At 31.6% G+C, this 18,530-nt stretch overlaps 1 protein-coding gene across 2 annotated transcripts in view; it reads right to left on the bottom strand.

Annotated features, from left to right (window-relative positions):
- The window catches only part of LOC139480967 (coiled-coil domain-containing protein 91-like), a 73,389-nt gene that overhangs the window by 38,862 nt on the left and 15,997 nt on the right, over positions 1 to 18,530 (bottom strand). For both annotated transcript variants that reach the window (XM_071263960.1, XM_071263961.1), the window contains exons 4-5: positions 10,948 to 11,135; positions 9,344 to 9,853 (exon numbers count right to left, since the gene is read on the bottom strand). In XM_071263960.1, coding sequence (XP_071120061.1) covers positions 9,344 to 9,853; positions 10,948 to 11,135 — 698 coding nt within the window. The remainder of the gene's footprint in view (positions 1 to 9,343; positions 9,854 to 10,947; positions 11,136 to 18,530) is intronic.

Here is an 18,530-nt window from a genome sequence, read left to right as displayed (position 1 = left end):
CTAATTTTCAATTTGGTACAAATCAAATCAAATCAAATATATTTTATTGTCAATTAAAGACGCCCATTACAGGCAGAATAATCACACAAGTTAAATTTGGTACAATGATTACAAAATGATTACAATTATTTGAGTACAATTAATCAATGATTACAACGAAGAGAAAAGAAAGACACACTAATGCATATTTATAAAATGTATCATGTTTCAACTTTGACAAATACAGTGTTCCTAAAAAATATAGGAAACTGAATTTAAATATTCTGGTTTTTCCCCTGGTACAAGCTGAGACTAATATAGTAGTCTCAGGTACAAGACATTACTTACATAAATCTTTCCTTTATTCAAAAAGTTTTTAAAAAATCTAACAAGAAATGTAGTCATGAATATGTTTAGAATGCAATTTTCCTTATAATTCATATTTTCAAGGGACATAACTCCTTTTAAAGAAAGTTGATTAGTGCTGAATTTCAAACTACCGGTAGTCTAAGACATTGCTGTCATAAAATCCATTGATATATATCTCATGAAAAATTTGCAAAAATTGTGTGTGTGAGAGCGCTGACATTACAATACACATGGTATTTCCATACCTGTCAACTGACCCGTATTCTGCGGGTGTGACCCGAGATTTTCACAATTCTGAGGGATCATCCGGGACACCCGTGGGGTCATTGAAATAACCCGGGAATTCCAAAAATGACCTGATTTCACCCGTATTTCTTAGCCTTGAGATTGATTTCATAAGTAATATTCCTTTGAAATACCGGCAAATTCGTAATTCTTCCATGAACAGGAAGTTCATCTAGCTATGTAAACTGTCAAATTAAGTGACCCATGAAGTGCATGGCTTCACTTAACAGCTTTGGTGTCAAACACACTGTTAATTAACACCAATTGCCAAAGCTTTAGGTCGTAAATAAATTGATTGGTTTACAAACATATTTCAACTAGAGTTACTTTCCCTTATTTGACACCATTCAAAATTATTCCTTATATTTCCGTTTTAGGGTGAAAAAAATTAAATGTTAAAAATATCAAATTCAAATACATATTGAAAAATAACTTTTCATTATTTTTATACCTTTATACAATTTTTTAAAAAAAGTTGAAAATTATTTTTTACATTATTACTTCCTTTAACTGTATTACTATATTTTATCATAGTCTAATTTCCTTGTCAATTGTAAATTGACAGACCGTGCAAGGGCTGTATAGCCACTCAAGGTCGTTAAAAACTTCCATTTGTATTGTAAGTTGGTATGTTTAGGAAGGCAACATAGCCAGTAGTCACAAACATTTTAAAATAGCATTTGAAAAATAAATTCTTTTATTTGATGATCACAAAAAGTAAAGAACATAGGACTGTGTTACACAAATTTATAAAAATCTTTAAAAGTGTAATGAAATATTAATAAATAAGATTTAAAATGACTTAACCAAGTGAACATGCATTGATGTTTTGGTATCTTTGATATACATTATAAGAAAATGTACCATAAATACTGAAATTCAGCTCGAAAAAGTTCGTACGCGTTATGACCTGAGATTTGATTCTTCAATGCAGGTCATGACCTGCATTTTCATCGTCACAGGTTGACAGGTATGTATTTCTATTTCCACAAAAAAAGTTTTGCTGCTGGAGGACAATAAGTAGATGACAGCAAACACTTTTTAATTGTATTCCAGATATCTGATAGCATTCTATACATGAAAACTATTGGCTATAAGTGCTGATAAAACAGTCACTTGTTCATGGGTGTGCAATAGGACGTCTCATTACGAGTTGTCTATAATAGTTCAAAAATATAAATATACAAATAAGAAGATGTGGTATGAATGCCAATGAGATGACTATATACCATAAGACAACACAACAATAACAGAACACCATACATAACTTTCACAATAAGCCTAAGCAGATAGGTATAAGAAGATTGTCTATGATTGCCAATGAGACAACTCTCCATCCAAGAACCCACTTAGTTAAGTAAGGTCTTTAATTACAATTTTTTTTTTAAATATATAAGAGAGCATGCAAACTTGATATATTTTAAATATATTCAGATGAAATTGCACATGCTCTAGATACACACAAAAAATATTTCCTATTAGTCCAAAAGATTAAAGATTTATCATTAACGTAACAAAGCTGACAATAGAGCATAACATTTTCATCTCTATGATACATTGTAATAGTCATGATTATAGGTGATTAGATGATGATATAAATCCCATTCTGCTAATAATTGTACATGTATTCCAATATTCATGAGCCTTACATCAAAAACATCTATAATTTTGTATGACAATTTTAAAATTATGTTTGTATTTTTTTTTAAATATTGATCAATTAAACCTAAATTTACTTCAGATTTTACTTATTTAAGGAATTTAACCATCACCTTGGATATCTATGATTATAGGAGATCCTCAGATATATATGCTTGTTATATCAAAAGACTAGCCACAAATGCTGCAATAAAAGGTATTTGATTATTTTGTTTTGTACAAACAAAACAAATGCAAAATTAATGCCAGTCTTCCATGCAATCCAAATTGCTCAGCACAGTTGTTGATTGAGCCTGGCACACTTTAAAGTGACAAAGGAAGTGATACATATTTGACTAGGAAATGACTGTAATTGTCATGATTATAGGATAAAAACATAAAGAGGAGATGAAATAATTTGCATATTAGTTCATGTTGTGACAGAATATAATTTCCCAATAATATTTGTTCCAAAAAACTTTTAGCATATGACAAAAGTTCTATTGGGAACTTTCCTTATATAATATTTTATCCAATGCTATAAGAAAATTTCCTTCACAAAGAATAAAAAATGACATAAGGAAAGTTCTAAACTTCTGTTATCCAAAGTTTTGTTCCAGGGGGAACAAGTATTATGCGGAACAAATATATGTTCACAATGTAACTCTTGAAATTGAAAAACAAAGTTAAAAAGAGAAACCAATCCATTCATCAAATATTGTAAAGTAGACATACAATGTATACATACGGAGGAACCAACCTCACCCTTAAAGTGAACCTTACCACTTGAGCATGAAATTGAGGTCAATACCATATGATATTATTATATATATGTCAGTTAAATTGAGAATGGAAATGGGGAATGTGTCAAAGAGACAACAACCCGACCATAGAAAAAACAACAGCAGAAGGTCACCAACAGGTCTTCAATGTAGCGAGAAATTCCCGCACCCGGAGGCGTCCCTCAGCTGGCCCCATAACAAATATATACTGGTTCAGATGCACATTACTATTTATCTGCACATGCATTTCTCTTGCAAAATATTGTTGACCTGCTACTGTTACTAAGGAATAGACCATAATCTGAAAGCTTCATTATAATAATCTGACCACTGGAGCATGAAATTGAGTTCATGGTCATTTGTCATATGTCAGACCAACATTCATTTTTTGCAACCTATTCTCATACAAAATATTGACCTCTCAATATGAAAAGAAGGAGATGTGGTTTGCTTGCCAATGATATAACTTATCCAACAGATCTTAAGTTAAAATATCTTTCTTACAATTGTAGGTAAGGCAATATGGCAGACTCACAATTATACACACTATATGTACACTTTTTGCAATGCATCCACATATCAAATAACTTAACTTATTCAGTATAAATACTGAGGAACAGAGGTAAGTCAGAAAATCACTCCAACCAACAGATCAACAAACACTGTCTATATCACTCTGTTCAGCTTTTAATAAAATAACATATCACGGCTTTGTAATGTCAAATACATTGACCCAGCTTAAATAACTTTGAATCAGACATATCAGCAATGTCATAATGATAGAACAGACTTGATAAGTTTGACCGCAACTTATTAAGTCATCTTCCGGTTTGCTGGAAAAACAAAGAAAACACTTCAAAAAGACACAAATGTGGCCTGATATATTGATTATCAGGTTATCTGCATATTGAGATTGTAAAATATTGTCACCTATCATGTACAGCTACTGAGGACCAGATCTAAACATTTTATATGATTGGCTTTCCAAGCTTTTGATGCAAACCTGATAAAGATAATACAAGAGACATGTGATAGTTGAAAGAGTAACCTAAATGTGACAGATTATAATCTATATCAGCACAACTGTTGCTAGGGAATTTAGGGTGTTTGAACAAACCCTAGCCCTCCAAAAAAAATCTAGTAAAGAATATACATTACTGGATTCCATTTAAAGATATAATTATCAGAGCAATGATTCCAATTTACCCCCCCCCCCCCATCCTGTTTTTCCTAAAAGACATATGGCTACAGGTATAATGACTCTACTCTCATACAGATATAATCAGCTAATATAGGCACAAGTTTAAGAGGCTTGCTGGTTAAGTGGGTTAAATCATTGAACATTCTGTGAAGTATAGGTACAATTAGGGTCTTAGATTTCCACACATATTGATAGTTGTAAGTAAATGCTTTGTGATTTAGGAAAAATAGCCGAGGTTCAAATGTGTGTTCTTTTGACAACCGAACTTTAAAGTCAATATTGTCTAGTAGTGCCCATCTTCTTTTCTCTTTTTTTGTGTTTTAATTATTATAAAATGGTAAATGATTATATTTCCTAAAGTACTTCAGTAAATAATACACTGATATGATTTTTTGATTTCAGACTCCTGACCTCAGCTTGTCAAATGACTTAAGGAGGCTCGAGGGTATAAAAATTTCAGAAAAAAATCTAACATTTGTTTTTCATTACAAATTTTTTTTATTTCCTTTTGTAGTTGTTACTTTATCATATGGTACTAAAATCATTCAAAACAATCAATTCGTGTTGGCCCCAGACGACTTTCAAAATGTATACATCATTGAAAAAGTTCCAAATTATCTCCCTTTGAAGGAAAAATGCCATTTTTTTGCCTCTAAAATTGAAATATCTTTTTCAACTCATCGGTGACCTATCTTTTTTAATATAATTTCCATACAAGCTGTACTTAAACTAAATAATTGTAAAATTTCAGCGATTTCTGTAATAAATTTCTTTTTTTTCTTTCGATATTGCCTTTATTTCTCCTATTACTTCAACAGAAAAAAACCGCCTTCACACAAATGTATGCTTCTTTCGAAGGCAGATTGTGAGTGCAAATGAACGGTGACCCTACTTTTTTATTTTATTTTTCTATTAACTATAAGATAAAGTTCATTTGTAGAAAAATATAGAGAAATCCTATATAAATGATTTAGACCCGTGAACCCCCTTAAAACATCTATAGGGGTCAATTTATATGGAGATAATGTATACTAAAGTTTGAGAAGTTATAATTGTTTATGTCTTTTTCTTTTGTTAGTACATGTTTATTTAAAATGGATTCCACTGGTTCCCTATATTGGACCTAAGCTGCTTGTGTTTGGTTTAAAAATTTAAAGTTTAGAAACCACCTTTTTTAAATGTGTTCTTTCTGCTAATGGTGTTTTGTGCATTAAAGATTTGTGGACTTAATTACATGGTTGCAACATCTCTTAGGTGTTGTTGTAAAAGTCAAATAATATAGCAGTAAACTGCATTGTAATTTTTCTGCTTTTACATCTATTTTTTTTTATTGTTGCCAAAAAACAATGCACCTTTTACATTTAAAAAGATACAATGTTCCAAACTTTTGAACTCTTTTACGAATGTCTATGTTCATTCTGTTACCAGAGATGAGTCCAAATGGATGTCTTCCAAGAACAATATATGTTTACCATATCAAAACATGTATATAGATTAAAATAATCATATCAACAATTCAAAATAGCAATATTGCAATTAGGTAGTACTAAATGTAAACCAATTAAATGTGAGATAATTGAAGCATTTCCTAGGCCTATTCATCACACAATCAGAATGGGTAACATGAAATATAATCAATTGTGTTAAAATAACAATATGGTTGACACTTGACTACTACTGATTATACCAATTATCCTAATTAGACTAAAGTTTTTCACAGTTAGAACAAGCACCTGCTTGTAATTGTTAATAACTATAATAACTGATCCCACAAATAAAACACACCCTTTGTTCTGTAATAAAACAGATCACTACTTTTTTATCATATATTATCAACCCACTTGCCATTTTATTTCCTATTCTCATGGTTACACAACAAAGATTATATGACTGGTGTCTACTGAAAGTATTTATGGACAGTTTTATGTAAAACGTCAGTCTATAACATCATTAGAGGAACTATACACAGTGGTGTTAACCACAGATTATGCAAATTAGGGCTATACATGTACCGGTACATAAGTACATGTAGACTAGTTGCACTAATGAGCCTGTGGGTCTCTTACCTTTTAACATACCGGTATGTGCCATATGTCAGCAGAAGACTACAATCTAATTTGCAACTTAAAATATTTTTTATTTTACTTGACTTTATAAATAATTTTGCTGTGTACAATTTTTCTTTTATTAACTATACTTCTTGTCAAAAATGACAAAAAAAATGTTCAGGGGCAATAACACCTACAGGGAGTCAAAGGACAGTTTCAGATATTTTGACAACTGTTAAGCTACTGCTTCTCTTTATATTTTGGGAATCTCTTTATCTTATAAGGTTTTCAAAATAATAAGCCAAAATGCAATAAAAGATAATAATCATTATTTATGGGCAATCACTCATTGAAGGAGTTGAGTTTATACCTATTATAGTTTTCAATCTAACAGACTAAAATGGGAAAAAAAGTTGGTAAAATTGTCATTAAAAAATCGTCATTCAAGGGCGTTAACTCCTTAAGGAGTCTCTAAAGGATTTCAAATATGATCTCTGATTAGTTTCTATTGATTACTTATTTTTTTCTAGATAATCAGTAAAATTGGTAATTGTGGCAATGCTGACTAATTTATGTCTTGCTAATCATTTTTGCTATGTAAAATTTCTTTCTATATATATCATATATTCAGAAATAACAATTAAATAAACAACCAGATGCTCCGCAGGGCGCAGCTTTATACGACCGTAGAGGTTGAACCCTGAATGGTTGGGGCAAGTATGGACACAACATTCAAGCTGGATTCAGCTCTAAATTTGGATTGTGATTAAATAGTTGACACAGCATAGGTTTCTGACACAGAATGAATGTGGTCTAATGAACTTAAAATATTTTTTTTGCCTTTGAGCAATTCACTAACTATGCTGTTGAATATTAATCTTCTCAAAAAAATGTTTGAAGAAATTTTCTTTTTATTTATGAAATCTGAAATGAAAAAAATTTAATCCCCCCCCCCCCATTTTTTTTTCCACATCCCCCTTTCCCTTTTTCCAAAACTGATCTCATTTCAAATTTCTAATGGAGTTTGCAACAATAATTACTCATTTAAATACATCATCAAATATTAAAATGTAAAATAAAGTGCTTGTTATCACTGAATGGTAAAGATTGTTTTAATTTATCAGTTGGTAGTAAAAGTGAATATACCTTGTATATTGTATAAAACAATGATTTCAGTTGATTCAACTTAACTATTCTGGACCAAGAAAGATAACTCCAATTGAAAATTTCTAGCTATTGCACAATATTGTGCAATTAGATATTTCTTGCTATTGCGCAATACTGTGCAATTGAAAATATTTGCTATTGCACAATACTGTGCAATTGAAGATTTCTTGCTATTGTGCAATACTGTGCAATTGAAAATTTCTTGCTATTGCACAATACTGTGCAATTGAAGATTTCTTGCTATTGCTGAATACTGTGCAATTGAAAATTTCTTGCTATTGCACAATACTTAATATAATAATTTTGGATCCTGATTTGAACCAACTTGAAAACTGGGCCCATAATCAAAAATTTAAGTACATGTTTAGATTCAGCATATCAAAAAAGCCCAAGAATTCAATTTTTGTTAAAATCAAACTTAGTTTAATTTTGGACCCTTTGGAATTTAATGTAGACCAATTTGAAAATAGGACCAAAAATTAAGAATCTACATACACAGATTTGGCAGATCAAAGAACCCCAATTATTCAATTTTTGATGAAATCAAACAAAGTTTAATTTTGGACCCCGATTTGGACCAACTAATGAAAACTGGGCCAATAATAAAAAATCTAAGTACATTTTTAGATGCAGCATATCAAAGAACCCCAAGGATTCATTTTTTCTTAAAATCAAACTAAGTTTAATTTTGGACCCTTTGGACCTTAATGTAGACCAATTTGAAAACAGGACCAAAAATTAAGAATCTACATACACAGTTAGATTCGGCATATCAAAGAACCCCAATCATTCAATTTTTGATGAAATCAAACAAAGTTCAATTTTGGACCTTTTGGACCCTTCCTAAACTGTGGGACCAAAACTCCCAAAATCAAACCCAACCTTCCTTTTATGGTCATAAACCTTGTGTTTAAATTTCATAGATTTCTATTTACTTATACTAAAGTTATGGTGCGAAAACCAAGAATAATGCTTATTTGGGCCCCTTTTTGGCCCCTAATTCCTAAACTGTTGGGACCTCAACTCCCAAAATCGATCCCAACCTTCCTTTTGTGGTCATAAACCTTGTGTTTTAATTTCATTGATTTCTATTTACTTATACTAAAGTTATTGTGCGAAAACCATGAATAATGCTTATTTGGGCCCTTTTTTGGCCCCTAATTCCTAAACTGCTGAAACCAAAACTCCCAAAATCAATCCCAACCTTCCTTTTGTGGTCATAAACCTTGTGTCAAAATTTCATAGATTTCTATTCACTTTTACTAAAGTTAGAGTTCGAAAACTTAAAGTAATCGGACGACGACGACAATGTGATACCAATATACGACCAAAAGTCTTAGCAGTTTTCAAAGAATACAAAAATATGACATTTAACTTCTTTCTTTGATTTTTAGCCATGTCAGCCATGTTGGTTAATCAGCAGGATCATCATACATATTTTTAAACTAGATACCCTAAAGATGATTGTGGCAATGTTTGATTAAATTTGACCCTTTAGTTTCAGAGCAGAAGATTTATGTAAATATTTACAGACAACACCAACAACAACACCAACACCAAGTGATGAGAATAGCTCACTTTGCCCTTTTGGCCGGGTCAGCTAAAAAAGTGTAAATTTCACTTATCTACATCAAAATTTTAAAAGTACTGGCAAACCTTTTAGCTGAATTCAATGCATTTTCTTTATTTATATGTTCCTTAACCAGGAACAGGCTGATTTATCATACAGTGGTTTGCACTTTTCAGATGTTTAATTGCTTTGTGAGAAAGAATTTTATTGCTTGATCAAATCTTGCATACAATTATATATATAAGACTATACTGTATACATAGAGTTAACCAAATTTCCAAACAAAATCTCAAACTATACAAACCTGTTTATGACTAAGCTTTGTCACATCAACAGTAGCTTTGGGATGTAAAGCTTTGCGTAGACTATCAATCAAAATAGGGCCACTCATGTGATGACTTTCAGAGGAGTGAGTGGATCCACTAGGGGATGCTGGTAATTGTGGAAGTGGATTGGTTCCATCAATAGTCTTACACTCTCCAGAACTCTCACTGACAGATATGTGGAGAGGAGTTGGTCTATCTGAAGAATTTCTATTCTGGACCAATGGACCATTGGACTCTCCAAGGTCTAGGTAATTATTTTCTAAATGTTCATCCTCAACTAGAACTATCCCTGGTGAAGCCCCTAATAAATCACCAACCAAATCGACCGTCTGACTGTCACTTCTTAATGTCTGAATCCTATTAGTTGTTTCTAAATTAACAGTCCTGATCAGGTCTGCAGATGTAGCGCCAGAACTTGAATGTTGGCTAGAAGTTGATTTAAAACTTCCATCTAAAATATCATTGGCTAGGATTGCATCCTCTAAGTTCTATAAAACAGAAGAAAATTGTATTATAAGTTTGTTTTAATCCATTCAATTCCCTACTCTTATCATTCTCAATCAGGTTTCTTTTGTAGTTTGTAGACTTTTTACTATGAATTACATTTATGTAGTTAGAAAAAAATTGTACCTACGAAAATACATCCTCAGGATTAAGTTCAGTAAATAACTATTTGCAAATTACCTATTTTATCCTAAAAATCCACAAATTACTGATACTTTGAAACTTTATTCTAATTGGATCCTAACAAACTGTGTATTCAGAAATGATTGTAAGTTTTATAAATGTAAATAATGAGATTGGGGGAGTATAACAATGATTATAACTCACATTCTGAATTTGATACATATATGGATTTTTGTAGGTAGATTTTCCAGAAATTGCAAAATAATAATTAATATTTCTGTCCATTCTCGAAAAGTCTTACTGTTATTTAAGAATGTTATGTTAGTGATTGAATTAAAGTACCTACACCTTATTTTTCGTCTGAATTTCTGGTATTCGTATTGTCATTTGATAAAGTCATGCTGATTATAAGGACTTAGGTGCAGACAGTTTTCTCTGCTTTTAAAATCTTTCTATTTGATCTTGTTCTGGTTTTTTTAATTACTACAAATGTACAACCAAAAACTTCTTGTAGAAATATTTTTTTTGGTCAATGATTGAATTTAGTTATGTCAATCTCTGTATACTGATGAAGTTCAGGTGATTATGACTCATGTATTAATAGCAAAATTTTAATTTCCAATACACTGTTTGGTGGTGCACCTGATAGAGGCAGAATGTACAGAGTAGGTAACAGGTGTGAATAAGCAGTATAAGGACTGAGCATGATCGAAAGCGTATAAGATAAGAGATTGACAACAGTCACAAATTTGGACATTTTCAAAAAAAAAATGGCATTTTCTGCAGAAAAAAAAATTGTTTCAAAGACAAATTTAGGAAGTACAAAACACTACGTTTATATGTCATATTAGAAATACTTCAACAATGGAGTTGCAGCTCCTTTAGAAGTAAAGATGATAATTAGAACCACAAGATTGCTTTACTAAAATCTTTGTCTACTATTTCATTCACTGACCCCATTTTGGTCTCCAGATGTACCATCATAACGGTCTGTGTTTATCGAACTTCCTTCATTGGAATTATTAGTATCATCATTCAGTATAATGTCTGCTGATGAGCTTGGTACAGAAGGGTCAAGAACGGGAGGAAATCTGTTCTGACCACATAAAAGATCTGGTTTCACATTACTACCAGGACTGCTTCCTACAAAAAAGGAACAAATAATTTAATGATTTTATAATATAACATTATACAATTAAATGTCATCAGATAATAAATTGCAGAGTTATGTCCCTTTTAATTATTGCTTTACTTGTGTTGCAACATTAAAGTTTTGTGTCCATAATTTCTATAACTTATAACAGTTTTTGGAAAAGTTAACAATGCTTGCCACTTTCAAAACAGGACATTGTTGTGTCTGTTGATTACATGTAAACCTTGGCACCTTTTGATTACAAACCATTTTAGTTCTTACATTGCTGTCAAGATTTTTTTAAAGCTGTAAGGTTAGAATAATGCACACAAAATTATTGTTTTTTGACAACTTCTCCAAATAATCTTTGATCAGTAGAATATAATGTACTTTTATGGAGAATTTCCTCATTTGACCTCTGGAAATGTATTTTTGATACACTTTTTGTATCAAATGGCAGTATTTCTCTCTAATTTACCGTAACTGTTTACTTGATCTATAGCTGAGAATAATATGTAGTATTATCAATGTGCAATATAACACACAAATAACGATAATGGTTGCATTTCATATGACAGAAAATACGACAGCTCGACGTCTGTAACGTAACATGCCGTACAATTACGTCATTCGATATATGACGCCACGACATAATGACCCTTACATTTGGGACCCATTGGAGAAAAACATAACACTGTTAAATATTCTTTTAATTGAAAGAGATGCAGCAATGATGAGAAGCTTGCATAAATTTAACCATGGCCACATGTGTCCCTTCGGCACAGCCAGTGTGGACATATGTGTCCCTTTGGCACAGCCAGTGTGGACATTTGTGTACCTTGGACACAGCCAGTGTGGACATATGTGTCCCTTCGGCACAGCCAGTGTGGACATATGTGTACCTTCGGCACAGCCAGTGTGGACATATGTGTCCCTTCGGCACAGCCAGTGTGGACATTTGTGTACCTTCAACACAGCCAGTGTGGACATATGTGTCCCTTCGGCACAGCCAGTGTGGACATATGTGTACCTTCGGCACAGCCAGTGTGGACATATGTGTACCTTCTGCACAGCCAGTAAGGACATTTGTGTACCTTCGACACAGCCAGTGTGGACATATGTGTCCCTTCGGCACAGCCAGTGTGGACATATGTGTCCCTTCGACACAGCCAGTGTGGACATATGTGTCCCTTCGGCACAGCCAGTGTGGACATATGTGTCCCTCCAGCAGCAAGAGGGTTAATTAAGTTCTCAGTTTCTCCACTTTTACATATAGTCATTGTCAATGAGTCATTGCTGTATGACAATCTTGTAACCCTAACTCACTTGAACATTCTTAAAGAAATATATAATCCTCTAACATTAAAGACGTACATCATTTCATTTTGACATTGAGTGTTATGCAGTAAGTTCTCATCATCAACAATGTATGCCTACTGTGGATTCATTATTGTTTGGTGGATACCTTTGTTGATTTGGTGGGAACAGGTAAACCGTGAAATTAAGTGTTCAATGAATGACATACTACACAGACTTTGACAAAACCACGAAATTAAATATTGATGTGTCACAGGATAGAAGTTCCTTCATTACGTATGTTCCAAAAGGAAAATATATTCTGGAATATTATTTCCACAGGAATAAATATTACAGTATATGTTCCTAACGGAATAAATGGTATAGAATATTTGTTCCAACAGAAATAGATATTATGACAATGTTTATAACAAAGTTTCCGTTGGAACATGCAAATTTTCCTTAATTAATCCATGAAAAATTAGTACAAACGAAAAAAATAAATGAATACATAGTATATCATGATATATATTTCTGAAGCATATTTTCAGGGTTTTTTTTTACATTATTTTGTCTTCAGTTATTTCAATTTGATTTGAACTTTCATTGTCATTTTTTACAATTTAATTTGTTGACATATATAACAAATTTCAGGATAAAAAATAAAATTTGTGCTTATATCACCTGGCAATAAAAATATGACCTAACAATTAAATAAATTTCTAATTCTATTATGATATAAATTGATCCCACCAGAAATGACCTAGTAGTATTTTTTTGAAAAAACAGTATTATTTGAAATAAATTGTGTAATTTGTAGATGACAAATAGTTCTTGCATTTAATGCTTTTCTGAACATGAGATATTTCATCAGCCTGATGCCAAATTAGGGCACATCAATATGTACTTTGTAAATAACTCTAAGCAAGTTTTTAAAGACATTGTAGATTCAGTAAATTAAGTTTTGCAGAATTCCTGAATAGTAAATATTATAGGGATGATCAAAAAGATAGAAATCAATCAATTAAAAAAAATTCTATCATATCATATAACTTGTAACGAAAATAAAAATTCTAGATATTTCGTGATGTTTTTTTTATCAATTAGTTCTAAAGAATAGAGGTTGGAAACTGGGGTATATTTTTCAATTAAATATCAATTCAAAATAACTTCCATCAATTATTTTACAGTATTCCAAGACATTTACCACTCTTAAAATTTTACAGCTAACACTGCTTTACATCCTATCATTAATTACAACTTTGAAGAACAATTACACCTTTATACAAAATTTACATAAACATTTTCTAAATAAAACAAATAATTAGATGACAGTCAGGAAATTATTGTCCTAAAATAAGAAGTTCATAAAAGATAAAAAAAATAATATGCAATATCATGCAATGAATGATTCTTTATAGCATAAAAAAATCATATAAAACATGAAACTCAACTTTTATATCTAGTTTCAGTCAGACAAAATGTTTTTTACAGTCACCACACAAGACAGATAGTATCCAGTACTGAGTGCTGGTAACAGGCATGCATGATGATTGAAGTTTATAGCTGTCAACAGTTATTTGTTTAACCCATATTTCTTCCTCCCTTCTGTAGATCAGTCGCCATAGGGAAAGGAGAGAGAGGTAAAATCCTCAACTTTTGGATTTAAATTTCAAAATTTCTCCTCCTTTTTTTTAACACTTTGATCCTTGTAAAAACAGTGTCTTTGATATAAAAACAAGAATGTGTCCACAGTACATGGATGCCCCACTCGCACCAGATCATTTTCTATGTTTAGTGGACCATGAAATTGGAATAAATTCTCAAATTTGGCATTAAAATTAGAAAGATCATATCACAGGGCACATGTATACTAAGTTTCAAGTTGATTGGACTTCAACTTCATCAAAAAGTACCTTGACCAAAAACTTTAACCTGAAGCAGGACAGACGGACGAACGAATGGACGGACGAACGAACAGACAGACGAATGAATGGACGGACGAACGAACAGACAGACGAACGAACAGACAGACAGACGAACGGATGCACAGACCAGAAACATAATGCCCCTCTACTATCGTAGGTGGGGCATAAAAAAAAAGAAATGTGATATGACTGCCAAAGAGACAACTTTCAATACTACTTTATAGATCAAAGGACAAAGATATGAACAATCACTGGTTACTGCTGCTCTCTAACATCAATGATCAAAACCACAACCATTTTAAGTAAGTTATGTCTGCACAGTGTAAAGTATCCTTCATTTGTAAATGCTCCCTTTTTTTGCACTGCTATTACCTATCAAAAGATTTTAAAAGGAATCAAAGCACTGTGAGCGCTAAAAGGCATTTAATTGAAAACCAAGATAGTAAAAAGATGAAAACTCTAGAAGAGTTGGTAAAATTATATATCACAGCTTGTTATATCTTAAGCATCAACATTATTTTGAACTGTTCTGTCTTTCATGTACCTAAGCACTTCTATCAACCACTATACCATGTGTCTAAAGAAGTTGATTATATATACTATTAAAAGAAAAGACCTCATTTTGTGTGTCGCTTCTCTTCTTTCCACAATAAATCAATCATCATGCCTCTGGGTCCTTTATGTTCCATGCATAGTCCAATTTGTCATCCATTCTTATGATTATACAGTTTGAGTTAGGCCAGGATTTTTTAATTTCTTGGTTTACGGATCCGCCGACCCGATTTTGACGATTTCCAGAATAAAAATAAAATTTACTTTTCATGTTTTTTTATTCCCGCCGACCCTAAAAAATGCATTATCCCTGAAAAATAATTAAAATAATTTTTTTTTATGAAATGAAATACATTAATCACTAACAAAATTGATAACCCTTTCTGTTGTGAAAAAATAAAACTTCCAGTTTACGTTTCTAAAAATAGACATATCAATTATAACTGACCTTGAAATGTCGTTTGCGGAAATAATTTTGCGGAACGAAACTTGTGTTTAAAACCAATTACACAATAAGTTCGTTTCCCTTATTTGTCATCAGTTCGTAAGATGCATCATCTCATAGAAATAGACTTAAATGTGGACAGGGTGTTCAAGGCATCAAGTTAAAGTACTGAATATTAACAAATCATTTTGAATTTTCTTGTTTGATAGGTAATAAAAAAGTTACCGTCCATATGGATAAAAAAAAAAGAGAGAATGCGAGACAACAGCTTTATCCGATAATCTCGTTTTTCCATTGGACGAGTCTATTAGGTTTTTGACACGTGTGTTGAAACTTATTTTCGAACGACGTTTTTACATTTTTTTCTTTATCAGTTTTCGTGCTTGAAGATCACTATTCACCAAGTTTTCTGGAATTGATTAAGAGCTACGCGAATCTATTTTTCTTGTTTCTGAAATGACGATTAATTTCGTCTTTGTCCGTGCACCCCCCCCTTTTTTTTACTGTAAATTATTAGACAATGTCATGCGATGTTTATAACAAATGAGCAATAATATTTCATCGAACTAAAATTTAAGAAATGACGATAAAATAGCATGACAAACTTATTGTTAGAAAGGTGAAATATATATTGATTTTGCATATTTTTCTGTCTTTAAAGATGATTTTTTTTTTTTTTTCCCTGACCGACCGACCCGACTTTTTCATTGGGAAAATCCGTAAACCAACAAATTAAAAAACCGTGGCCTTATTTTGGGAGAAAAACAAGAAAAAAAAACCTCCAGATACTATTTTCTGTCATTGGACGGAATTTTAAGTCAGACTAGACTTCTGGTTTGCATAGTAATGAATGTTCATAATATACAGATTAACGCTTACATTATTGAAATTAATAGAAAACAAAACAAGAGGCTGTTACAACGGCCAGGTGAGCTAAAAAAAAGGAGGAAGGGTAGAAAAACAATTGTCCTGTCCCCAAGTACTTTTGATACCTTTCATTAAATCTTTTACAAAAATTCATCTTTCAACACTTAACATACTTTCAACTTAGCTCTGAATGTCCGCGATTTCGCAGGTGTGTTCTAGTAACATTTTAAATGACTAGGTAAACCTATCCTTTTTTAAAGACTCATAATCATAAATTTAGTTGAAAAATGTAAATGATTCTATCTTTGGAGATTATGCATACAATAATCAATGAGACAAATTGAAATAGTTGATTTTCCTTAAAAAAAACCAGGCTTATATCATATTCAAATTAATACGGAAAACATATATGGCACAAGCTAAGTGCACCCCACAAGAAGGGTTCAAACTCACAACCTCAGTGTTGACTGGCTAGTGTTACAGTAGTAGAATTTCTTTTGCCACTTGGCCACCAAGGACCCTATTTAGGAGCAGAAAATTAGATATTCAAATTTTGTTTTGTAAATCAAATCTAATACCAAGAACAATTAAGCAATATGAGCGTTTAAAGGTCATGTTATATTTGGCAAAACTAACAAAAGTCTTAGCCATGAGGTACAAGTACAAGTTCGTGACTGGCTTTTAATTTTCTGTGTTTAACATAGTTTGTGAGTTACTCATTGAAGGAAGATTAATCATTTATTTACTTTATGTGTTTTTAACACCACTTTTAAGCACCACTTTAAGACTATTTTGTAGAAGCCAGTTTTTTAATGGAGGAAGCTGGAGTGCCAGGAGAAAACCACTAACCTTCCATTGAAATTGAAGGAAGATGCAGCTGTACAAAAGTATAGAAAATGACATTAAACAAATTCAATAAATTTTGCTTGTTATGAGAAGTGAAAATGAAGGAGAATTGTGTTCCCATATATATCCATAGTAACAACAGTTTTAAGGAGGTGACAGGTTGAAAAATCTATCAGAAAATATTGAATAGTGTGAATTCATTATTTTTTTTGTTGGTTCCAATTATCATGGATTGAAGAAAAGTTAAAATTTTCATTGACATTTAATTTACGCAGTTTTTCAAAAATCAGCATACAAGCCCAAAGAAAATTTGTAACACATTGAACACTAGAATTTTTGGTTTACCTTGCCTGTTCCCATATCAACATTGGCATAGAATAATAATAAATCAACCAAAGGCTTTTCAAAATAAACATTCCTTTTGCATATCATCCTTAAGAAAATAATATTTTAAAAATAGAATCAAATACTGCTTTAATTCAAAATAAATTTTTAATGAAAATAAATTAGCCTCTTTTTTTGTTGTTGCTACCATAAAGAAAGGCAGAAAGATCAATTATGTTTCAAGAAAAACTGTTCTAATGTTTTACTGTATGCATGTTTCCCAGCACTGCACATTACCAACTTCCTGAGTGAGATAAACTGCATCCAGATAATTACCTAATGCAACCAAATTTCTGTAATCTATTGACAATTTTCACACGTGAAAATTATTCCTGAAACATCATCACTTATTCTTCAAAGAAAGTTAAATGTCAAATGAAAAAAAATATACTTCAGATTACTATTTCCATCTTAGCCTTTAAATTATGTTTCAATGATTTGGCTAGATTTCTTTTTTTGAAATATATTCTGAAATTTTTTCATGGCTTCACCCAAATGAATGCCATTCATATGTAAATTTGCCAATTACAGAAAAATATCTAGGAATGAAAAGATCTTTCAATTTACATTTTTGTCATTCAAATATCATATTTTCTTTGCATCAAAGAAAAAAATCCATTTATCTTGATTGCAAGATTTCTTCGTTCTCAAGTTGTTGTTTTTTTATTCAAAATAGTGTATTATTTTCTGTTTCATTTCATAAGAATTATAAAATGACATGACTGATGTTTTAAGCTATGACAATTTCTCCAGCTCTAATGAATACCTGTAGTTCTTATGCAATTATGCATCAATTTTATCTATTGATAGATCTAAAACCTTTTTATCTTTTAAAGTTCTATCGATACCTGACAATCATGACAATTAAGATTTCCAGATAATTTGAAATATGTGACTTCCTTGAAACTACCACAAGATCACAATTAAAAGAATACATCAAGATCTGTTTTTCATTCTTTTTTCTCCACTTGAATATCTCTGTTACAACAGAAGACCCCACCCCCTGTTTCTCTATAACTTAATAAAACAAAAACATGTTTTTTATTCATTTAGCTTTCCTCTCTTTCTATAATTGTTTTCTTAAATAA

This window comes from Mytilus edulis, chromosome 7, assembly GCF_963676685.1.
Source record: "Mytilus edulis chromosome 7, xbMytEdul2.2, whole genome shotgun sequence".
Lineage (NCBI taxonomy): Eukaryota > Metazoa > Mollusca > Bivalvia > Mytilida > Mytilidae > Mytilus > Mytilus edulis.
The sequence above is the reverse complement of the archived record's forward strand: the minus strand, read 5'-3'. Positions and strand labels throughout refer to the sequence as shown.